Here is a 25,515-nt window from a genome sequence, read left to right as displayed (position 1 = left end):
GAATATTCTCAAAAAGTTTATCAAATCCAGAAATTTTTAGACTTTTAGAAATTTTAGGTCTCCAAAAAGTAATTTGTGAGTTTATTTTCAAATTTAAAGCTTTTTAAATTTAACTAAACCATAGGAAAAAAATCACGTCATTGACCCTAAGAGATGCTGCTGAACATGGGAGCTTCCAGCTGGCGGTGGAGCAGTTCATCGCTGGATTACCATCGTCTACAGCCAATTGGGTCCAGTGCCACTGCCCCTCCAACATCGAGGCAGTGATCGTCCTCTCTCTTCCCCGGCGGAGCATGAGGGATGCCAGGGCAGGTGTGCTGGCGGTGTGGGCAGCCCGGCCACATCAGGCGGAGTGCCCTCTCATGGAAGTGGGGCAAGTGGTTCGGGTTGCTGGGCCAACGGCCCCCTCCCCCGGTTCGGAAGGGGGTACACACCAAGCTCTGCTGGATTCTGGTTGTGAACAGACCATGATCCATCAGCGCTTGGTTCGACCGGGGGCATTGTTAGAGGCATCATGGATGAGGGTGAGGTGTGTACATGGGGATATTCACGATTATCCTGTGGTGGCTCTGGAAATGTATTTTAAAGGGAAAAAACATAGAGTAAAGGCTGGAGTTAGTACGCCTCACACACCCTCTAATTTTGGGAACAAATAGGCCGGGGTTTACGAGCTTAGCGGGGGAAACCACCGGTCACGTAAGTCAGGGAAATGTGAGTTATATGTTGTCCTTAGTGGTGAGGCGGAGGTGCTGCAACCCGACGCTGCTGGGGGGCCACAGATAGCCCCCATGGAAGATTTTCCACTCGCGCAGTCTCGGGATGAGACCCTCCGGCCACGCCTTTGACCAAGTGATGGAAATGGATGGTTGTCCAGTTGAAGCGACCGACCCCAGTTCGTAAACGGTTCAGAGTGGTCCAGTGTCGGCGTGGCAGGTCGTCTCCTCCTATGGTGCCATCTCCTGGGTCCTAGATGTAACGATGGATGCGGGAGGGCCCGGCTGACTCCCACTCCTGCTTCCAAGCTGCTGCCAGCCATGCATCTTTGGAGATGTCCTCAGAGGTGGAATTTAGCATCTCTTGTGCTGCCTTGTTGTAGGGATGGCGAGACTTGAGTCTGCTTGGGGGCACTGCTGTTGTTGTGGTGTGGTGCAGGAGGTGCCAGTCATGCTTTTGGGCTTTCCTGGCCAGGGCGAGGGTGGCAGCCTCCCGCCGAAGGCCTGCCGGGGCTATTCCTGCCAGGACTGGCAGAAGGGACACAGGGGTAGGCTTCAGGCATCCGGTTATAATACGGAGGGCGTTGTTAATAGCCAGGTCAACCTTTTTTGCATGTGGGCTTCTGCTCCAGGCTGGGGCACAGTATTCTGCTGCAGAGAGGACGAGGGCCTGGGTGGACAGTCACAGTGTCTAAGTGGAGGCTCCCCAGGTTGTTCCAGCAAGGCGGCGGATCAGTGTGACCCTGGATATTACTTTGGCTGTGACATCTTCGAGGTGTTGTTTGAAGGACAATGTGCGATTCAGACGCACGCCAAGGTATTTGGGAGCTTGTTGGACCTCCAGACATTTGTTGTCAACTCGTACCTCGAGTTCCCTCCTTGCTTCTCTGGTGCTGAGATGGTATGCTGCTGTGACTGTCTTACCGATGCTGAGCTGTAGACGCCATCTTCGAAGGTATGCTACCAGGGTGCCCATGTCTTCATTCAGGCCGTCTTCCATCGCCTTCCACGTTGGTCATCTCAGCATGATGGCAAGGTCGTCTGCGTAGCCGTACTTTCTAGAAGATGTGTCAGGTAGGTCATATATTAAACAGCATTGGTGAGAGGACCGACCCCTGCGGTATCCCGTTCCTCAGTCTTCTGAGCCTGCTGCACTGGCAACTGCTGGTCTGGAGGACGAAGCTGCGGTTAGAAAGCGTCTCCATGATGAATTTCACCATATGCCGATCCGGTATTGTCCTCAGCAGCTTCAGGTGGAGACCCCGGTGCCACACAATGTCATATGCGGATGTCAGGTCCAGGTACACTACCCCAGCCTTCTCATTGTCCTGGAAGCTGTCTTTGATGTCCTGACAGAGTAGTGTTACCTGGTCTGCTGTTGACCTTCGGCGACGGAAACCTGCTTGTTCCCGTGGGAGCTGTGAGTCCACCACTGGCTCAATGCGGCTATGGATCATTCTTTCCATGATCTTAAATGGGACACAGAGCAGCGAGATGGGTCTGTATGACCTGGGATCTTCCGCAGGTTTGTTAGGCTTCGGTCCATCTGTCCATCTGGTCCATCTGGTCCAATGGGTGACATCCAGCCTCTGGATCAAAGCTTCTGCAGTCACTTCCACCTCTTCTCTGGAGCTAGCCCTCTGGTGGTTACACAGGAGGCGGCTGCACTCCTCATCCCAGCCTGGGATGTAATTCCTGTTGTAGCCCCGGGGGATGGTCTTCTCTGCCGCATGCAGGAGAACCTGGCAGTAGGCTGCATAGGCTGCGTCCACGTCAGCTGTTTCTGGGTCTGGCAGACCAGCTGACCTTCTTTCCGTCTCCTTGGAGTACGACTCCCAGTTGGCCTTTCGGAAGTTCCATCGCTTGACAGGTTTCCCTGGAACCGGTTCCACCAGTGATGGGACTTTAATGATGGATGGTCGGTGATGGGAGCGGGGGAATCTGTCCAGGACGTGTCTCTCTGGTTTTCGGTCGTCGCTGCGGCAGATGGCGAAGGCAAGGTCTGGGTTAGTAGAGGTATTCCAGCGTGCAGAGAAGAAGGATGGAGGCTTCTTGGGGTCATCAGCAGCAGGGCATCGGTGTTGGAGGCCCATTCGCTCAGCGCCACTCCATTTGGTGTTGTGTGGTTGTAACCCCAGTCTGTGTGCTGACAGTTAAAGTCACCTGCATAAATGGCGGGTGCAGTTACTGACGGCTGTCCTTGACGGTGACGTCAAGGACAGTTCCGATGGTGGGGGCTTGTACACATTGACGACTGATGTGTCCTGGATTTTAGTAACCAGCCACTCGATGTTAGAGCCTGATGGAGATTGGCTACTGGCTGACCAGCTTATGTCAGTCCGGACGAAGGTTGCCACACCGTGTTGCCTGCTGTAGATGGACCCAGCTAGTTGGAACCCAGTGATCTTGAGGATGTTGTCACATGTGCAGTGTGTCTCCTGCAGGAGCACAACCGCTGCCCTGTTGGAATCAGCCAGGTAACGGAGGATTTCGAGTTTGGCGGTGGTTAGGCCCTCGACATTGAGTTGAAGCACTGTCAGGCCTTGGTTCTCGACAGTCGGGATGACTGACCGTCTGCCGTTCCTAAGCCTGCCAGCTCGACGATTAGTTGGCGACATTAGTTTCACAAGTTGGTCTTGCACCATCTCTTGCTACTCGCCATGGGGGAGAGACGGAAAGAGACACCGAATAAGAGACAGAGAACAAGAGAGAGAGGGTCACGGAGCGAGAGCGCAGACACAGCAGCAACAGCTGTCTTCTTTGGTTTGTTTTGATTGTTTCCGTTCGTACAATAAGCCAGACTGTTTACTCACTCAACGCCGTCTCTTTATCCTTCCTGAACCCCAGTGAGTGGGAAAAGCTCATACACTTTTAAAACAAGAATGACAAAAAATGTACAACATCTAGATGTGCATCTAGAGATGAGAGTTGTAAAGTCTGATAGCTACATGCAGGAATGATTTCCTGTGCCGTTTGGTGTTGCATCGTGGAGGAATCAGTCCCTCACTGAATAAGCTCTTGTGGCCGGCCAGCACGTCATGAGGGGATGAATGTTGTTGTCCATTTTCCTTAACTTGGACAAGATTCTCCTCTCTGATACCACCTTCAGAGAGTCCAACTCCACCCCCACAACATTACTGGCTTTGCAGATCAGTTTGTTGAGTCTGTTTGCGACCCTCAGCCTGCTGCCTCAGCAAGCAACAGCATAGAGGATTGCACTGGCCACAACAGACTCATAAACTATCCTGAGCATACACTGCATGAAAAATTGGATTTGCGGCAGTTAGTGTCCCTGAGAATTGCTGTGAAACAACTGCAAGTTTCAGTCAGTTGCCGATAACTGACAGGAATTGCTGTAAACTTGCAGTCTAAAGCCCAATTTATACTCCTGGGCAAAGTGCTCTGCGTATGTTACGCAGAGACTCTGCGTCGACGTAGAGCCTGTCGTAGAGCCCCTGCGTCGTCTCCGACTGCACAAAATATTTTTTAAGTGTCCGTCACTCCGTCAAGGGACAACGGAGACGTCAAGGGCTGCCATTGGTCCTCAGGACACGCCCAGCGGAGCTGCTCTGTGCCGGCTCACAGTGCGCACCAAGCGTCCACAGAGGCGGAGCTGATCCCCGCCGAGAACGTCGCTGCCAAACTATAAATACGTCATATCTTAATACACACAGCACATGTTTAGACTCTAAATGGCGAATTTCTCGCCTCAAATTATCTTAAAACTGCGTTCCGTGACACAGAAAAGTGAGAAACGGCCACTGTTTCAACAACAGTCTTTCTCTCTCTTTCTTTCTCGGACCCATTGCTCACTGTAGCCAAAAGCACAACAACCTTGCGCAGCGACCCCTACTGATCGGACGGGAAATTGCAGCGCGTATCCATCACCACGACGCAGAAGTATGAAGGCTCGAGTGGTCTCCGTGGTTACACAGTCGGATAACGCATACGCAGTCGGAGAAGTATAATGTGGCCTTAAGGTGAGAAAGTCACCCCCCCAGCTTCTAGGAGCGGTTAAGGTTTTCACATGTAAATGACCATGATCATGATCCATGATCTGTACAAATGCAAATCAGGACTGTGTGTCTCCACGGAAAAGATACACAAGTCTCAGGGAGCCATTGAGTTTTGCTCAATAGATAGAAAGTTTTGTACTTAGTTTGTTTCCCTGTAGAAGGAATTTCAGTTTACATTTTGAAGAGGAATTATTTCTTTGAACAATTGGGAGTATTATTTAATTGCATTATGTGGTTGGAAACTGATTATACCACCACACCTTTAAACTTAGTAATGACATGTATCAACATTGTGTGTAGATTCCCAGCTGTTCATGGTAACAGATAGAATGATTAACACTTATTGCTAACATCCATTTGGAACCTGTTCATTGTTTGCTATGAATGATGAGAGAACATAAGAAAATAACTTAACAAAAAAAAACTAGCAAGGACATATTTGAATGCAGTGGCTTTGGACATGACATTAACAACTAAAAACTGCTTTTAACAGCTGGGCTTGTTTCAGGTAGAGGGTTAAATGGTCTGTCATAGGGACGGTAATGCACCTAGGGGGCATTTTAACCACACAGCCACTCAAACAAACGCTAAATGTGTGTCACTCAGCTGTCAATTGGGACCTTGAAAGAACAGCAAAAGTAAGTAAGTAAAATAATTGTAATTTTGTAGGATCCAAATAGTGAAGAGCATAAAATGCTCACACATGCATCTAATCTATAGGGAAACAGACACCAAAATGGCAGCCATGGAGGTCAGACTGGTGTCGCTGGAGGAAGCAGCTGTGGATCCAGAGCAACAAACTGTGGCTGTTCTGTTTTGAAGAAGAAAAGAAGGGTGCACAATCCCAAAATTGTGGTAAATACGTTTCTCTTGTCTTCATAACTCAGAGGGAAATGACAGGCGTTATGACTCCATACAAGGGTACGATTTTAAGGAAAAAAACATGTATAAGATGAGTATATAAGTGTACGTAGGAGTATAAGTAAATGTATCTGACCTGACTGTATTTTTTATTTGCTGACAGACTGAGCGCGAGCCCAGTTGAACCCACAATTCCGCTGTGACTTTACATTTGGTGGAAACTCTCTCTGCAAGCCTGGATATGTGTGGAGTAGACTCTGGAGTCTTTATATGTAAGTAACTTTAATCTAAAAAAAAAAATTTTCATATTAATGCCTGTTGCCTCTCTTTTTGTCAGCGGCATGTAAGACATACAACGAGACACTCCAGAAGAACTTACATACGAACAGATAAAGTCAGCCAGACCTTGCGGCCCAGAGCAGTGAGAGGTGCAGCCCGGAGCAGACAGAGAAGAAAGAGGGTACGATTGAAATCAGTGCATGATTTAAAAATGTTTTTCTTGACCTTAATACTTAGTTATAAGTGTGACATTTTACAAAACTAACTGGTTAATACACACACATACATACATGCGTGTGTATATATACACGCATGGAGCAGCACTAATTGTACTTCTTGGGTTTCCAGCTGCTGGAAGCAAGGAGGACTATTTTAACCAAGGATGAGATGGAGGGGCATCACAAGTGACCTGATGTCTGATGAGGAGGATGGAGGACAAACTGTGTTTTGCAATTGTGGGCTTGTGTGCTATAGAAGAAGGAGAAGCTGGGTGGATAGTTCGGCCTTCATCCTTCAGGAGCCAGGAGCTGTCAGAAATGTGTTCTGTACTACAAGAGAGGCTTGAGAGGGACCCAGAGTACCGAGCAACCCACCACCGAAGGCTGCATAATGGGCCACTCTCTGCAAGACCTGCTCCAACTTATGACCCTGAAGCAGCCAAGAGAGATTTTTCATAAAGCTTGTTTGTTTGTTAATTGTGGTTTCTTTTGTAAATAAAGCTTCACTTTATATATGTACTTTCCTATGTCTCTTATTCTCTATTGTGACATGGAGTTATCACTAAATAATAATAGCCATAAGAATAATTAGTAGTAGTATCATTAATAATAATGTTATTATTAATATTTGTATTATTATAATCAGTATTAAAAATGGGAGGGGCAAATGGCCATATGTTCCAAAGATGACCAATGAGTGAGGGATTTGCTGTCCAGTCACAGAGGATTTTACTTTGGAACTGTCTGTGGTTTCATCCAATAGTTGTTTGTGTCAGTCAGCTCAGGTCTGACGATCACGACATTGAAATGCTAATTTGAGTTGTTCGCACCAAGCGGGCCTCCCACAATACTGTGATTTGAAGCATGTAGTGGCTTCAACTTGCACACTTTAAAAAAAACAAAAATCCCCCATTTTGAAAAAAAGAAAAAAAAATTGTACTTGTTTTGAACTGGGCCAACTTGTGCACCCTTGTGCTTGCATATGTGGCCAACCATGGCAGGCCACATATGCAGTGGAGTATGGCAAGCCGTTTGAGCATTAATTCAATATCCTTGATATCAGACTAAAGGTCCATGTACTAGTGGCCTACTAGTGCGCAATCAAACCTTACTAGTAAACCATGTTGCTGTACTAGTAACGCTACTAGGCCCTACTAGTAGGCATGTGTCACACACTTGTAGCCTCCTAGACCATACTAGTAGTGCCAAAATGCCCACTAGTAGCACTTGTAAGGCATTTTTTACCTCACTAGTACTACTAGTAAGCACCAAAATGCCCACTAGTAGTACTAGTAAGGTATGTCTTACCTCACTAGTACGACTAGTAAATACCAAAATACCCACTAGTAGTACTAGTAAGAGACAAAATGTCCACTAGTAGCACTCAAGAGATGTTTTTGACCTTACTAGTACTACTAGTGAGAATAGAATGTCAACTAGTAATACTAGTGAACATTTGGACCCTTACTAGTGCTACAAGTAGACCCAAGACACCTTACTAGTACTACTAGTGGACACTTTGGCCCTTACTAGTACTACTAGTAAGAACCAGAGCAACCACTAGTTGCACTAGTTTGGATATTTTGGACCATAAAAGTACTACTAGTAATGGCAAAAATGCTGACTAGTTGAACTAGTAGAAACAAAAGTGCTTACTAGTAACACTAGTCGCACAAAATGTTAATGGAAAGGTAGGGAAGTAGCATGCATTGAGGTTTCCTATTGGCTCTCTAATTCAGAATAAGTAGTGCCAACCAACCAATACTCAGGAATGTAATTTTATCCCACCTGCTTCATTTGCATTTTGCGCACTAGTACTACATGTTGGCCAGACAAAATGCAACTAGTGACACTAGTGGATTCATGGCACAGCTTACATAACTAGTAAGTACCAAACTGCCCGCTAGTAGTACTAGTAAAACATTAATGGCCTTACTAGTACAACTAGTATGGGCCATAATGTCTACTAGTACTACTATTAACAACCAACATGTCTACTAGTAGCACTAGTAAGGGCCAAAATGTGTTCTAGTAGCACTAGTAAGTGGCAGAATATCCACTAGTTGCTCTAGTGGGGGATTTTGCACCTTACTAGTAGTACTAGTAACATTAAAAATGCTCACTTGTGTTACTAGTGAAGGATGATTTTGCCTTACTAGTGTAACTAGTTGGAGATAGTTTGTGTTACTAGTGAGCCTCTGAACCTAACATGTAAGGAGTTTGGCTGTACTAGTAAGACACAACACACTACTAGTGCACAATTAGCGCGCCACTAGTATGCAATTGCACCCTACAAGTGCACGACTGCATGCAACTAGTAAGACCATTTTGTAACATGTAAGACATTTCTGCCCACTAGTAGGACAACTTTGGCATACTAGTTGGACAACTACATCTTACGAGTGAGGCAAAACTGTGCACTAGTTGACATCAACGCGCTACTAGTACTACTAGTGACACTATAAAATTCTACTAGACTAACATCTAATGAAACAATGTTCCTGATGCCGGGGGGGAGGGAGTTCCAGAGGCGGGGGGCAGATCGGCTGAAGGCTCTGGCCCCCATGGTGGTCAGACGGGCAGGAGGCACAATGAGGCTGATAGATGAGCCAGATCTTAGTGTCCGGGAAGGGGTGTTGGTGTGAAGGAGGTCAGAGAGGTATGGGGGAGAGAGGTTGTGGATGGCCTTGAAGGTGAGACATTTGCCATCTTCAAATCCCACCTGAAAACCCACCTTTTTAAACAGGCCTACTCCCTCTGACTCTCTAACTCTCTACCCGTTGCTCTTACCTTTTGTTATTTTTATTTTGTTGTTGTACGGCGACCTTGAGTGTCTTGAAAGGCGCCTTAAATATAATGCATTATTATTATTATTATTATTATTATTATTATTATTATTATTATTATTAAAGATATTTATTCTCCCCCACCTTAGCCGTTTGCCTAAAAGGACATGCAGCCGGTGGAAGCCTCTCACCTCGCTTCCCTATAACGTCATTGGTGTTTAAACACGGACAAGCAGTGTTTGATTTATTGTGGGCATGTTATGCCAGTGGCTGTAGTATTTACCAAATGCTCAGCCCAAACCAGAAGAGCAAGGGAAGTATGCTTAACAGCAGAAACCTGAAGTTGCTACAACAGAAGTAGAGGCCTGGATCCAACAGTGTAAGTGGCTTCCTTGCCAGACATGCGAGGTAAAGCTAAAGCTTAACTCCGCCTCACTCAACCACAAAGCTGGACTTTGTCAGCGAGAAGAGATGCGGAAGACACTAGGGCCTCCTCTCAACCTACAGTTACTAGCACTTCAACCCTTTCTTCTTCTTTCTTTTCCAGGGGAACCCATTCCCCATGGCAACGTGCATAACTAAAACATCCCGTGGTCGTAAGGGGGATGTACTCACTTTGCACTTTTTGAGTCTGTGCTTTCCGCACAGATTCTTTGCACATCAGTGAGGACTTCGTCAATGGCTTCTCTGTTTGTGACTGCCAAACATGTCACATCTTAGCTCAGGTAACTCCACCTTAGTCTTCGATCCAGTGAGCATTTTGGTCAAGTTACAAATAACAAAATGGCTTCTACCAAGAAACCAGACACTCCTCAGTGATCCATGCTTCTTGCTCAGAGCCTATTCCTGGCCCTGAATTATTTGTTCTGTAATTGTTTGTTCGTCCAACTATCTTTCCTCTTTAACCATAAGCTGTTTCCCACATCCAAAAGGGGGGGGTAGAAGATTCCAGCAACAGTGTTGGAGCTTTCTCTCTAACCCCAAAGAAGGGGAAATGCATTGTCTCCATCTCTCACGCAGTCTTGGCAGTGCAATCCCTTCTAGAAACCTACAGTTTAGAGATAGGGTATATTTACTAAACCTTCCAATAATCGATCAGGAGCATGTGTCACTTGAAATCCATGCTCTCTGTCGATTGTTGGAAAGGTCAACACACATGTGCAACTGAAACACCTCCTCACATTTCACAATGAGGATCCCTCACTATACCTGACCCTGAACCTGTGCACCTAAACTAAAGATATTCATTTGGGTTTGCCCTAGTAGCCAATTATCTGCAGTCTCAGAACTTCTGCATCTGAGTAAAGGTGCCAGGGCATATCCGTGTAGAAACCAGGCATTAAGACTCAGGTAAAGTGGGCGGTGTCCTGATAGCGTGACCGGCATGACACAGCTGCTAAGGTGTACCTGTCAAAATAGATCGTTCTTTTTCTCTTAAATGGTCCCCCCAGGAACCACTTTGCATGTAAAGACCTAGGCCTCCACTCACCTTGACTCCAGTCGACAGGACTGGGAGATTAAGGTCATGGACCCCTTTTAACGGTCACATCACAGCAAACACCACCCTCTAGGCAGCAACCTATTGCAGAGGGAACTAAATGGTGAAGTTCAGTCCCAAAAAGTACTGAACTTATTGGCTTGATCACCTGAACAGGCCTGTTCTAGAGACAATCTAGCTTACTGCCTTGGTCTTCTCCTTAGCTGCTGGGCCATCACGGCTCTCATTCCACATTTCATTTACAGATTACATACATCCAAACAACAGACAAGGCTGGACTCTTTTGGCTGGTGCACAGCGCCCACCAAAACAATCCGGAAACATGTTTACCACTAACCCCTTCGAGGTTAAGCCAACCTCACACTTTTCTGTCCCCTCTGCGTGCGGTCCCTTCCGCCATCATCCAATTCCCTCTCTAGGTGCCCCTCGTCGACCAACAGCAAGAACTCCAGAACTGTGTGATTGTGCATGTGTTCCACTGTGCTATGTGTATGTATTAGCTAGCTTAGTTTAAGACATCTGCCCAGATGCGCCTCAAGGTTGCCCAGACACAACCCTCTTACTGTTGTTAATTTAAGCTGTGAACTGTTAACCTGAACTGTTAACCTTTTGGACTGTTAACTGTGCCCACTCTCAACTCCAGGAACCGATGGACTTGTGTCTTTTCCCTGACACCTGGAGTATGGACTCTGCCACTCGGAAACTGGACTGTTGACAGCCTTGAACGCTGGCAGGCCACACTGGCATATAGGCCCTTCGGTTGCTCTGAACACTGCAACCAGCATCCCAGTCATCAGACCAAAAGGGGGACTGTTGGGCCCTAACAGTATGGCTGAAATCTATTGTTCTCTGACTAAGGCCTGTATGCAGGATTCGAAGCCTGACTGTGAGTTAACAAATCCTGCAGGATCCATTTTGTAACACCACATGGGGTTTATGACCAGAGACCCCCCCAGGGGGGGCAGAATCCTTTAAGTCTCATTGGCCGTCTCTGTTTTATGATCCCCCGACTGATAAAACATATAAATTGGAAGACAGAACTTTCTTCTCTCTCTTGTTCCTTCGCTCTTGCCTGCTGCACTGGTTCCTGCATTGGGCCCCCTGGCCCTCGGACCACGCGGCTCCGGCCGTGCCCTCCGACATGCGACACTCTCATGCAGCACGAACTATGCGCCTTTTGAAGAAGCCGCCCGCATCTCCGCCGGCGCATCACTCCATACCTGACGCCCGCCCTGCTTCCACTCAGAGACAATGAGGATCAACAGCTGTCCACTGTGAGCCAAATAACGGCCCGTCCACACTCCACGGCTCCAACAAACTGAACCAAATCCATGGATTGACCACAAAACCTGAGATCCGCTTACAGTAAGAGGCAAATGTGTTCCGGGCAGAGTTAGGTTATATTTCTGTTTGTTAATTTTTCTTTGTGTTGAACGTGTTGGATCCCGCATCCACACGCTCGCGTTTGTGTTATCGTCATAACCACGTTTCTTTGTTTACGTTTGGTGTTCGTTATTGTGGTTTTACTGTTGAATACGCTGCAACGCTGCGCTCCGCATGTATCCTCCCCTGCTGTGAACGAGCAGGCAGATCACGTGGTGAAATAATGGCTGTTTAAACGTCAGGACTCACAGACTGGCCTGGCTTTGCCTACGTCAAGTCTGTGTGAGTTACATGGCCATTGACTTACACGCGATCCTGTTTTTCAGTCACAGAACACGCTGGGCTCGAACCACCCTCTGTGTCTGCACGCAAGATCAATCGTGTACTCCCGCTTTCTCTCTCGCTCATTCACTAACTCTCTCTCTTTCATTCATGAATGAAAGGTCTCACAGGCGCCATCTTGAGTCGAATACGCGCTCCTACAGCCATGCTGTCGCATGTTCGGTCTAAGATCTTCAGCCTGATGTTAATGTGATTTGGCGCCATCTTTGGTGGAGACGTGCGTTACAGTCACAGCTACTGCGCATGCTCCACCATGTGGACTCAAAAGGGGAGTGACTATCAACCGCGTCACTCCCTTCTCTTATCTTATCTCTTCCTGTTCACACACACACACACTGGTGTTTATGTTGTACATAGTTTGTGTGATTTTAGCTTTAGCAAGTAGGATTTATTGATTCAAAGTACCAAATTATCATTTATGCTTTAATGTTCATTGACTTAGATCATTCCGTTAACCTTGGATATTTAATGTTGGTGAATCAAATTGTTTAATTGATTCTTGTTATTTGATTTAATAAATTGTTACTTTTGTTCACTTGAAGGATCGCTCTGTGTCTTTTGTACATGAATGTTGTGACAAACGGTGGTTGCGAGGGTCAGTGCTCGGATTCATACCTTCATTACTGTTCAATTGGGATATCTTGGATATAGTCAATTACAGTGATTATTTAGACTGATTTTGAAAGGCATAGATTGATTGTCTTTTCCCTGATTTCAGGGTGGTGCCCCGATCTAAAGTTAATTAATTATTAAACGAATTAATTAATGTTTATTACTTTTATTTTTATCAATCAAATTATTGCCACTATTGTTGAACCACAACGTAATGGTGCCCCGTGCAAGGGTTTTAAAGAAAATTAATAACAAAATTAATTAATAAAAAATAATTAATCATTTGTATAAATATTTTCTGACCAATTACAAGTTGAATCACAACACTGCAGACAATTATATCACATCGATTATGAGCAGAAATAGAGTGGAGTATTATCGTCAGTCTTACCTTTCAGTGACGTCTTCCTGCTCGTATTGGAGATCGTAAACCCTCTTGAGTTTACAGGTTTGCCTTCGGTGAAGAAACTTAGCATAGCTTAGCATAGCCGACTTTCACCTAGCTTTCACCACTCTGAATTTCTGACCGGCAAATAATGCAAACTTACTGCTTGTCCTTTTGTTGTTTTTACTGCACGTCCCGGTACAATTTAGCACCACAGAGAAAAAAAAACTGTAATTTGCAGATCTGTAATGTATTCGCCAACTAATTCATCAAGGCGTGAGTTGTGTAAACTTTACACAACTCACTCTCCGCGTCACTGTAGTAATGGAAGAGAGGCAGCGCTGCTGCGAGACTTCCAGCGATACATTTATTTATCGCTCATGTATAAATTTGTAAGGCACTTTCTTCAAATATTATTTCACATTTCTACTCCATAGATGACCCTTTTTTATATACATTCAACTTCCCAGTGGTGAAATATCTCTTTAGGCAAGGATGTTAAAATAAGAACAGCATGTAAAACAATAAATGTTAAATCAGTGCAGCAAGTTTGTTCTCAGTTTTAATTTAAAAGAGTAACATCAACATTGTTTTTTGCTTTGTTATTTCACTATCCAATGTGGCATTCAAAAGGTTGACATTTATTTGAAGGTTGTTTTCCATGAATGAATAAAGTCATTCTGGCCGTTGTTGTTCACATTGTGCTGCCGTCATTGCTGCTTGTCCCTCTTGGCTCCCTTGGCTCCAAACAGCGCACTCAGAGAACATAAACAACAGGACCCAATTCCTCCAACAAGCTGTGAATTCAGAAATCGGACTAACACCATTATGCGCAATTGTGGGTTGATGGACTGAGACTAGTATTATGGCTGAGACTTTTTAACAACAAAGGGGCGCTGTGTGAGAACACTGAGAGTGCACAAGTCACGAACCCATTTGGAAAAAGCAGCAGCGAGTCAGTGGAAACATTTTCTGATTGGAAATGTTTGACCCACTGTCGCTCTATGCAGCGAGTATCAGGATGGTGTAGTGGTTAGCACTCTTGCCTTTGCCGCGCCGGTCAGCCGCGTATATTTGTAACGCACTGACAGCCAATGAAATTGCAGCACCTATTGAGGGGGTGGGGTCCAGCCACTGTCCATGGTGCTGAATTTACCTGTCCCTGTCCAAGGTATTAAACAACTGCAACGCTTTTCAAATTTCTCACAACAGATAGGTTAAAAGCAACATGTCAGTCTAAAATGTGTACCACATTCTTTTAATAGAGATTTGTTTCAAGGAAGGCCTTAAATATATGTGTTTTATGTTGTATATATACAACACAAAACTACATTACACTACAAAATCAAGTTAACATTCAGTTGCAATTGAAAAACCATCCATTTGACATACTATTCATATTGAAAATAAACTGACCATGGAATATCAAGACAAACAACAAATGTACTTCAACTTAAACAAAGTTTATTAAACACTCATAAATATACACCTTCTGCAGAACTTGGATTTCTGCAGCTAATTCTTCCTCTCTGCTGCCCACCTCTCCTTTTCCATAAAATAAAATGGTGAGGCTTTCAATTCCCCCCAAGACATTCCTTGTGTTAGGCCTTTGCTTTTATACAAATTCAGGATTCTCACTGGACAGTATATGTACTTTCCAGCCACCCCTGGAAAGCCCGTGTGAATGTGCACACTGTTTGGCCTTTGCTTGAGTTCAGTTCCCTGAGTTGGTGGATTCTCTGACAGTTTCTGCTTTTTCTTTGCTGCTTTTTCCCCCACTCTCTGCTTTATGAGCTCCAGTTCCCGACAAAAGAAATCTGTTGCTGCTGCTGCTGCTGCTGCTGCTGCTGCTGCTGCTGCTGCTGCTGCTGCTGCACCAATGTTTCCTGTGCAGTTTTCTGGAACGTCTGCTGGGGGAGAGGACATGTGTCTGGTGGATTTACAATTGCAGGTGGCAGTTGTTCTCAGTAGTTCTCTCTGTTAAACTTTGCCACATCTTTTGTCGTAGTAGTCATAGTAGTCATGTGTGCTGGCTGTGGTGTATGAGGGGCTGGTCCGAGTACTGGTGGGGGAACAACAGCAGAAGAACAACGATGAAAAATTAGAAGTCTATCAGTGATGAGTCATATTTACAGTTTTTATTTTTCTTATTAAAGACTGTACACAGAAAAGGCACATCATTATTAAAGAAAAGAGTTATACCATGCATTTATTCACTAATTTACTATATTTGCTGCCAGTGCACAGTGTGGACACTGCTTAGGAGAAAAATAAAACTGCATATGTATATCTGTGCGTGTGACACATACCTGGTGCAGAGACTGTTGGCTAAGGACCAGAAAGTGTAGCTCAGAAGGAAGAGGTAAAGGTCTCTTCACTGTGGGTGTTGTAGAAACTTTAAGGACAGATGACAAGAAAACATTACAGTAAATGGTGAATGATATTTCCAGTACGTACAACTTATTAACATGAGTGTATTCATGGAGACAAATGATTCATTACCATCTTCTAGTGACTTGTGCTGTTCACTTTTGGTGTCAGCAAGTGGTCTGGACAGGGAAGCAGATGGTCCTGGAATTATACATTTTGTCAGTAAGAAACACAAACAAATTAATTGTGGTTAAAGCACATATTACTGAAATATTACGTCACCTGCTATACTTATACATCCAAATGATTCTGTTGTGAACCTGAACAGATCATTTGGATTTGCTCTTTCCAGCTCTTCATCACCATCCATCACCGTGACACATATAGAAGGAATTAGAGTACGCATTGTCCTATATACTTAATTATTCTGGAATAGGATAAGCATATCTTCCATGATTTTGAATGTCAATAAATGCAGGCAGAAAAAAACCCACTAATGAGCAGCAAGCTGTCCTTGTTGTGGCCCTCAGACATGCAAACTCATGCAGCCTCTTCTCTCTCTCTGTGCATGATAAGGTACAGTGTGTAGCCTACATCATTCTCCAAAAGCCACCTGAAGGATTTCCCCTTATATTTGCCAAATTGCAGGATGTATTCCCCCAGCACCTCTGTGACATCTGAGGCATCTCCTCCTCTCTGACGGACAACAGTCAGGGCATTCTGTTTCACTGCAACCTCCCTCAGAGGTGCATACTTCTTCTGTAGAGAGGGGTTGTCTTTAAGGAGCTAGGCTGCATCCGTTGGATTCTAGCAGAGGTATCCTTAAAAAATAGCAGGTTTTCTCTGACATGCTGGCCTGTGACATAAAGCAGGAGGGACAGAAACAGTAATGGATATATAACACATGTGCAGCACTTACTAGAAACACTTTAACCTTGATGAAAAACTTCTTACATTATGGTAAGGAGGTGAGAGCCCATTAAACTTTTGTCCCCTCCCACCCTTTTAAAACACTAAGACCTGACACTTGAATGTCTGACAACCACCTTTACTAAAGAACTTTTTAAAATTAATTTTGAGCTATACATCTTTAAAACAGTTAAAGCACCATAAATGACATTCTTTTAGCATATTATTATTTATTATTATTTAATATTTTCTAAGAAATACACACACACACACACAGTTCTTTATACAGTATACACTCACACAGACTAGTTAATGAAATGCAAACTTGTGAATATGTTGATATAATATCCTTTTATTTGAAGCAGAATTAACATGAATTACTTATTTACCCTTGCACCACTTGTTTTTGTTTATTGCACCATTTACCTACATAATAAATGGAACTGGACATAGTATTACTGGATATAACGCCATTTGGGATTAAATTTATATTAAACATCTTACATTTCCAAGTAATTTTAAACAAGAAAACACGTATAACGATGTGAAAATACTGTAAACGTGCATCACGGGTGCCGCAGAAATACAAATTCGCAGCATTCTGAAGGATATTACCTTAGTCTTTTATAGAAAAGTATCTTACCTTTGTTGTTTTGAACAAATAAATTGTTTAATTGAAGGTGAAATCACTCGTGACACTGAATGAATGACAGGAGTCTCCTGTAACTTTTCAGTGAGAGAGAGGAGTTTCAGCGTCACAGCGCCACAATCCTCAGTGGCCGAGCTGAGCATTACGTCCGTAGTGGTTCAGCACTACCATAGAGAATGAATGGGATTTGGTTTAGGGCCGTTTAGCTAAACAATTCTCGCTCAGCAAGAAGACCCGGGTTCCTGGGTTCGAGCCCCGTTTGGGACAACTTTGGAACAAGGGCCTTTCTGCAAGGAGTTTGCATGTTCTCCCCGTGTGTGTGTGGGTTTTTCTCCGGATTCTCCGGTTTCCTTCCACAGTCCAAAAACATGCGATATGGGGATAAGGTGAATTGGTTACTCTAAATTGACCGTAGGTGTGTGAGTGAATGGTTGTTTGTCTCTATATGTGGCCCTGCGATGAACTGTCCAGGGTGTACCCCGCCCAATGTCAGCTGAGATAGGCACAGCACCCCCCGCGACCCTCTGGTGGAGGATAAAGCGGTAGCTGATGGATGGAAATCTTTATTGGGCAGTCTATAAAGAATTGTGTTTCTTTTGCTTTCCTCTTGGAAAAATTATTTTACTTGAACAAATATCTGTGGGAGTGAAGTAAAAATGTATATTTTTAATGAGTAAATTAACATAATTTGCTGTTTTAATTTGATGAGTAGGCAATATTTCTATTATATCTATTCCATATATTATTCTATCAATAATAACCTGATCTATCAGATTTGAAGTAAATGCCTCTTTTCATACAGTGACTGCTGCTATGAGGAGCTCAAATAGATCAAATGTTTATAATGTCAATCTTTAACCTTTTGCTTAACCGCAGTACATTTTCAGATGAGTTACACAAAGTGAGTTATTATTATTGTATTACTACACATTTTTCTATAATAAATAATAGTGTGCTCTGTTAAAAATTATTTAACAAAAGGAAAGGTGAAAAAGAAGGGGAATAGTAAAATGAGCAAAGGAAAATAGGACAACACCCAAGCCAATGAAGTGAGAGAACCACTTGTGATGTGACAGTAAGATAAACAAAAACTTGAAATGTTGCCTTTAACAAAAAAAGACTAATCAAAAACTCGGAAAAATTGAGGATTTAGGGACATAGGTTTAATTTGATAGCAGTTACAGTACAAGACACCAACAAACTAAAGGGTCGAGCAGGAAAGAGCTTTTTTTTTTTTTTAAATAGTTAGACTCATTGCAGTTCCTGTGAAATAGAGTGGCTACAACCTTATGCCTTAAAAAATGTTATTCTGGTATGCAATGGATGTACCTGAATAATTAATAGTTAAGCAAATAACACTTGAATTAGAGTGTAAGTGTGTAAAGTTTGTCTGTAGGAGATACAATATACTGTGTGACAAATGATAAGCAGGTCTAATATTTAAACTCCGGATAATTAGGGTAGAGGTCAGGATCATGGCTGCAGATGGGTGGTAGGTCAGGTGATTAGGAAAGGGAGGAAAACAAAGAGGACGACTGGTGGCCGGGAGAACAAGAAATTCAGGTTCCGAAATTATGGCAAATGTTAGTAAAGCCAACAAACAATTTTCATCAATCAGGTATTCATAATTGTGATAATGACTGTAATCATATTGCTCAAATGAGAAATAATAGCACTACTAGCTAAAGTGGCTCTAACACAGGCAACTATTAAAAGGCTTTGGAAGAGGTTTGCAAAATGACTGTGAGCTGTGGCAAAATTGTACCATGGCCAGATGGAGGAAGGATAAGTGCAAATCATGACTTTTATAGGATATTTCCCAATTGACCGGTCAATGAAGATCTCAAGGGATAAACATAACCGTTTTTATTGTTTTTTTTGTTACTTTTTATTGAAGTGAGAAAGAAGACTTCTTCATGTCCATCAGATGTTTTGATCAGAGGCACAGTTTGTGAACAGGCAGGCCAGGCAACTGCTTGTGGCCCCGAGCTGAAAGGGTGCCCCCGACACTTGGAGCATGAGGGCTGTTTTTACTGAAATGTGCAGTGACCAGCCGCATCCCCGTCCCCCTTAAAAAACAATGGGCGATTTGCAATGACATCTCAGTAGGAAACCTCCCTTTATCTCCATAGTGAAGTGCTGCTGCTTTAATCCCAAAGATGTTTGCAGTGACGTGACGTCTTCAGCAGCAGCAGCAGCAGCACCACCGCCACCACCACCACCACCGCCACCACCCCTTCAGCAACAGCAGGCTGACAAGCAGGAGGGACGTGGTTGGTGGAGCGATACTGCAACACTGGTTTGCCCCATGGATTAGATCTGCTGCTGCCGCTGACAGTCTGGTCACCACTGAGATGCTCAGAGTCAAAGCACCACAGACAAAATTAGCCAAGACGACAGGAGTAAGGCTGCACGATTAATCAAACTATTTTAATAATCTATTATTCAGTTTGAGAGTTTTATTTGTTTGTTTGTTTTTGTTTTCATTAAAGCAAGTTCTTGGATTTTTCAGCTTCTTGAATATGAATGGTTTCTTTGCAGGACAAGACATGTGAGAACATTATTATTTCAATGTTTGAGCCAAAGAGCATGTTTCAACATTTTAAGGACCAAACAACAAATCTATTAAATCTATATTAATATAAAAATAATTGTTGTATAGCTCTAAACAGGAGGCAGCCTCTGACTTCATCACAATGATGCATTATTAATAGTATCATTGTTATTATTATTATTATCATTATTATTATTATAATAATAAAGATAATAACAACAACAATAATAATAATGTTTCCAAAAATTATTGGGAAACAATGTGTAGTCATTTCAAAAGCTTTTGTCTTACTGGAAACCATCAGTTACTAAAGAACTGTATGTACTGTATATAGCAGGGTAGAGTTGAACTATCATAATTTACATTAAATTACACAAGTAACTATAATTAAAATCATATATTAGCATGAAAGTTTTTTGTGATGGATTAAACTAAACTGAGTTTGAACACACTTCAGTCACATGATGCGTGTATGTGAAGAAAATGGATAAATGTTACAAAATATATGGCATATTTATTGCCATATATTTTCATGTATTTTTCTTTAATGCAAACATACAGTGGATATAATATATAAATGCAATGCATGTGTGCATTGTACAGGGGTTACTACCCACTACAGTGAGTAATTGTAATATGCTATGATTTATATACGGTTGGAGTATAATATAAAATGAAATAGTCGGTGTTATTTTGAATGTACATATGTTTATCTAAGGTATAATATAATTATACGTTATTACATTATTATTCAAATCAAACTCGTGACGCGTGTGCTTTACCTGATTGTTTTTGCAGAGATCAGCCCACATGCTGGTTCCGTCTCCTCCCCGCATCAGAACGTGGTAAGTGAAGAAATAAATCCCGGGGATGGAGCAGGTGAACTTCCCGGTGCTCGGGTCGTAGTGGTTTCCCAGGTTCGTCACCACATCGTCAAACTTTAGCACCTCGTATCCCTCGTGCTGCTTCTTCAATCCGGCATAGAAGGCGATCTTGGGCACGGTGGTGTACGTGGCTGCGCTGATGGCACCGGCAGCTGCGCTTGATCCAGGAGGTCCTGGTAAACCGGGTCTGCCTGGTTCACCTTTGTTCCCAGGTGGTCCGGTTGGACCTGGTGGTCCCTGCTCACCGGAAGCTCCCCTAGGACCCACCTTACCAGGCCGACCTGTTTCTCCTTTCGGACCTTGAATAAAAGTTGGTAATGACTGAACCAAGCTGTTGTCTTGGACTGTGTCCGCCGTGGCTGTGCTGGACGGCGATTTTGTGCCGTATGGATCGCATACCATTCTACAGGTACCAAGCATTTCGTAGTGTGCCGCCGACCCCGCTGAGTTGACCAGAACCGGAATGAGGACAACCAGAACCAGAACCATGATTACCCCCAGGATCCCCGCTGCCACAAGCCGCTTCCTGCTGACCAGCCGCGTTAGAGCAGGCTGGTCCTGAATTTGGTTTCTGCTTTTGGGTGAAATCTTGCTGGATGAGTGAAAACCACTTTAAGACAGAAACCGTAGCAAAGCTACACTTTGTTGGTAAAGCTAATGATCTTTTTATACAAAGCTCCCTTCTCTCATCACTTTCTGCTGATGCGCTGAAACTTTAACTCAAACTTTACTCTAACCCTCTTTTTTAAAGCAGTGGATTCAGCAGCTGAGACGCACTCACATGTAGACCCTCTGTGCTTAACAGCTGCTGGACTCTTCAGGTGGGTCAGTGCGAGATGAAGTCTGTGTGATGCAGAGCAGTCAGAGAAGAGTGTGAGAGAGAGAGAGAGAGAGAGAGAGAGAGAGAGAGAGAGAGAGAGAGCGAGAGAGAGAGAGAGAGAGAGACAGCGGGAGGGCGAATGGGGTCCCCTGGTCTGCCATCCAATAGAAACAGGAAAAAATAGCAGCTTATCTAAATGGGTTCTACATGATATAAAAAATCAGATTATTAGTCTAAGCCTACATATCAAATTTTTCATCTTTCAGGTTTGTGTAGTGAGGGAAACCTGTCTATTTTTAAATTTCCAACAGAAAATCTAAAGCAAGAAAAACATTTAATCACAGAGGTGGAAAGTAACGAAATACATTTACTCAAGTTACTGCATTGAATACGTTTTTTTGTGTATTTTGTATTTTTTAAGTACAATTTAAAATCAGGATTTTGTATTTTACATGATTACATATTGACTCAAGTATTGTACTTAGTTACTTTATAAATCCTGTCCACTGCTGAGTAAAAATAAAAATTCAGCACAATAAAGACCTACAGGGGGAAAATATACAGCAGAACCAGACGAATGATGATGTGATTAGCACCAGCGCTGGCGCGTGAACATAGAGGGCACGCGACAAAAGTGATATAACATCACTTTTGTCGCCCTGTGTCGCACCGGGTGCGTGAGCTCCAAAATTGTTTTGGATTTCTGACCCCTTGTCATATTTCTACTACCCTCACACCTCACGCAAAGTAACTAAGTAACTTTTACTTAAAGTACATTTCAAATTACTACTACTTTTTACTCCTACTTGAGTACATTTTCAGATGACTACTTTTACTTCTACTTCAGTAATATTTCATCAAAGTATTGGTACTTTTAATTGAGTACAATATTTTAGTACTTTTTCCACCTCTGCTGATAAGTGACATCCATCAAAGTAATAACATCATTCATCCATCTTCGACTTCGACATCTACTTATTCCTCCTCATGAGGGTCGCGAATGGGGTGCTGGTAGCATAGAGCAAAAAGTAGGATACACCCTGGAATGGTGGCCAGTTCATCACAGGGCCACATGGAGACAAACAACCAAGCTCGATTTCTCATAGACTTCCATTCAAACAAACTTATTTTTTGCAACCAGCAGTTACCCCCGGTGGGTATTCAGTATACTCTTACTTCCTGATTGAATTCATAGAGAAGATGACCCTCTCCATTTTTTATATACAGCCTTGGTAATGACACATTGTCAGCACAGACTGTGCTGTGCATACTCCATGAACACCTATTGTACCAACAAGCCCGATACTCATAGACACTCTTTTATTGAAAATATGCCAGCAGGGGCACAATGAAACACATTTTAGCCACTTTACAAAAGACACATGGCATGACACTATTTAATCTTACCTATCTATGTTTTTTCACTGTTGGACACAATTGACTGTAATCTGACATTTGCGTTGCTTTGTACACTTGCTTTGTCCATAGAGAGAATCATGATTCACATCAAGTCACACAGGAATCGTTGACCCACTGCTGCCTATATCAGTAAGCTCAAATGTATTATTTTGTGATTTTGGTGATTTAAATATCTCTATTTACCTGTAGACCAGGCAACAGCAATCCAGCAGCTACCAATTTCAGTTTGTATGAGGCTTTGTATCTTTTCTTATAGTACCGGTATGTATTGTTGTTATTATTATTATTATTATTGTTGTGGTTATTATTATCATTATTATTATCTTAGTCATTATTCCAGTGTTGTAACCATCTTATCATTTTCAAAATACCAACACTGTAATTTAAGAAATATAAATTGTGAAGCTGAATATTTAAAGACTTTTTAAAAGACTTGCTTTGTCATTAAGTAAAGCAGCAGTTGTATAGCCTCAGTCTGTGGTGGTACTTGTGTCTCTGCTTTGTGTCACCATCCTCATTAAAGTAGCACAGTGCAGCTCCCCTTAGACAATCAAACCTGCCTTAACACACGCCACCTATAAATCACCTCATGGAAATCAATGGGCTTTTGTTAGCCTGGGACTCATTGTGTCCTTGGAAGGCTGTGATATGAATTGAGATGAAGTGAGAATAAAACAGAAACAGCATCTAACACAATGATGGAGAGCAAAACAGCAAATAGAAGAGCACTCATAATATGTAGCCTGAGCATTAGGGTGGAGGTGATTGGTATGTGGTGATGATGGCTCAATGACCAATCTTCAGTTTTTAAATATTTATTTAGCAAAGTAGTGCATTGCATGGTCCCTTTTGCGACACACTTCCTCACAGACCCTGACATTACAACTGAAAATGTATAACAGAAGATAAGTCAAGTGGCTTTGAAAACGTTTTTTGGAAAACCCTTCTCTTTGCAACAACAAAAGTTACTAAATATTCTTCCCAATTAGCCAGTTAAACTTGGATAAACAACTCCATGATTATCATCCACATTTGTTTGGTCTGAATTGATACTTAAAGGGACAATATGTAGTATTTATGGGTTTATATTACCCAAAATCCACTTTTGTATACATATTATGTGCTCCTGCATTGTCTAGTCGCTGTATAATATTCTTTGTTTCATTTTCGTAGTGTTTCAAAAAGTCATTTAAAATAACATGGTCGTGGGCCGCGGTCGCATAGCCACTGTTAGCAGCGAGACGCCATGTTTCTGCCGGAGCCTGTAAGGACAAACGCGAGAGAACAAATCAAGCGTCTCTTTACTTGTAGCGGAAGTCCCGCCTCCACTCTCTCCGCTTCATCTGCTACGGCCGCGGTAGCTCGCCCTCTCCCTCACCTCACGAACCTCATCTGCTGACACGGAGAAAGACGACGAGGACGACATTTGACCAGCTGCGGATACCGTAGCGCTCAGGGAAGGGAGGGGGTGAGTAGAGCAGCAGATCTTTGTTGTAAATTTCAGCCTCTCCTCTAGATGTCACTATAAACTACTTACTTCCCCTTTAAAGGAATCATTGAGGCTTTCTGTTCAAACTGCTGAAAATATTCCAAACACTATGGCATACAGTCAAAATGTGAATCCGTTGACATTCTTTTACACTCTGAACAGTCTGTGTATCTCTGTATACCCCCACTTTAAAACAACTGGAAGTATCCTTTTAAGGTAATATGGAAATGGAAAATAGAAATTGTAGTAACTGGATACACTGCAGTTTTACCATTTGCCAATTTAACCTGCCCAATTGAAAAGATCAAAGATAAATTTAATCTTTAATTAATTCTTCAAAGTAACTGCCTGGGGGATATTTTTGCAAGGCTAGGCTGTCTAAGCCATGGATAATCTGCGATTGGCTGAGACTTCACTGCTCATTACACACACATGGCACGGCAGTGGGTCAAACATTTTCGATCAATACATTTCATAATATTGAATATATGACATAAGAACATGTTTCCACGGGCTAAGCTGCTGCTTCTTCCGAATGGGTTTGTGACTAACATGCTCTGAAAGTTACTCTCAAAACACTGGTCTCAGTCCTTCAACCCACAATCGCACAAGTCTGATTTCTGAATTTACAGCTTGTTAGAGGAATAGATCCGACCCGTTGATTATGTTTTCTTAGTGCGCTGCTTGGAGTCAGAGAGGGACAAGTATTGCAAAGATGGTAGCAAAAACACTTACAACAATTAATTAAGTCAAAAGGGATGACTTCATTCATTCATTCATGGAAAACACCCTTCAAATAAAAGTGAATACTGCCATTGGATAGTGTAATAATGAAGAAACAAGCAATGTTGATTTCACTTTGTATATTTTCAAAAATATAAAAAGGACAAATGTCCTGCACTCATTTAACATTTATTGTTTTACATGCTGTTCTTATTTCCTTTTATTTAAAACCACATTAAATTATTAGGCCAAAATGTAAATTTTTATTTAATTTATTTGAATGTCCGCCGCCCAAAGAGTCTGCCCTTTGACAAATATAGTTGGTGACCCCTGCTCTAAGCCTGTTTTTGTTGTTTAAATACTCACATTTCTGGTAGCCATCATTAACAGGTCACAGCTAATCAATTCATGTGACCTGAACAGCATGCTGAGCGATGTTTATTACAGTATTGACAGTCAGCTATATGCAAACCACAAATATGACTGGCTTTATGTTGATAATATTTCACTCTTTTGTATAGTTTTCAAACATGAAAGACAAGAGATGGTTGTTATTGTTTTATTGGAAATGTTAACAATACACAATCAAGTTTTAGTATGCTGGC

The 25,515-nt window shown here is 42.9% G+C and overlaps 1 protein-coding gene across 1 annotated transcript in view; it reads right to left on the bottom strand.

The window, feature by feature from the left end:
• Positions 1-21,047, bottom strand: part of c1ql3a (complement component 1, q subcomponent-like 3a) — a gene marked incomplete at its 3' end in the record, with an annotated part of 36,955 nt that extends 15,908 nt beyond the window's left edge. Inside the window, exon 1 of the mRNA XM_083910668.1 lies at positions 20,358-21,047. Within this exon, the coding sequence (XP_083766794.1) occupies positions 20,358-20,948 (591 nt within the window). The 5' untranslated portion in view covers positions 20,949-21,047. The remainder of the gene's footprint in view (positions 1-20,357) is intronic.
• Positions 21,048-25,515: the final 4,468 nt, after the last annotated feature.

Source organism: Microchirus variegatus (genome assembly GCF_963457635.1).
Source record: "Microchirus variegatus genome assembly, chromosome: 2".
In the NCBI taxonomy this organism is placed as follows: domain Eukaryota; kingdom Metazoa; phylum Chordata; class Actinopteri; order Pleuronectiformes; family Soleidae; genus Microchirus; species Microchirus variegatus.
The sequence above is the reverse complement of the archived record's forward strand: the minus strand, read 5'-3'. Positions and strand labels throughout refer to the sequence as shown.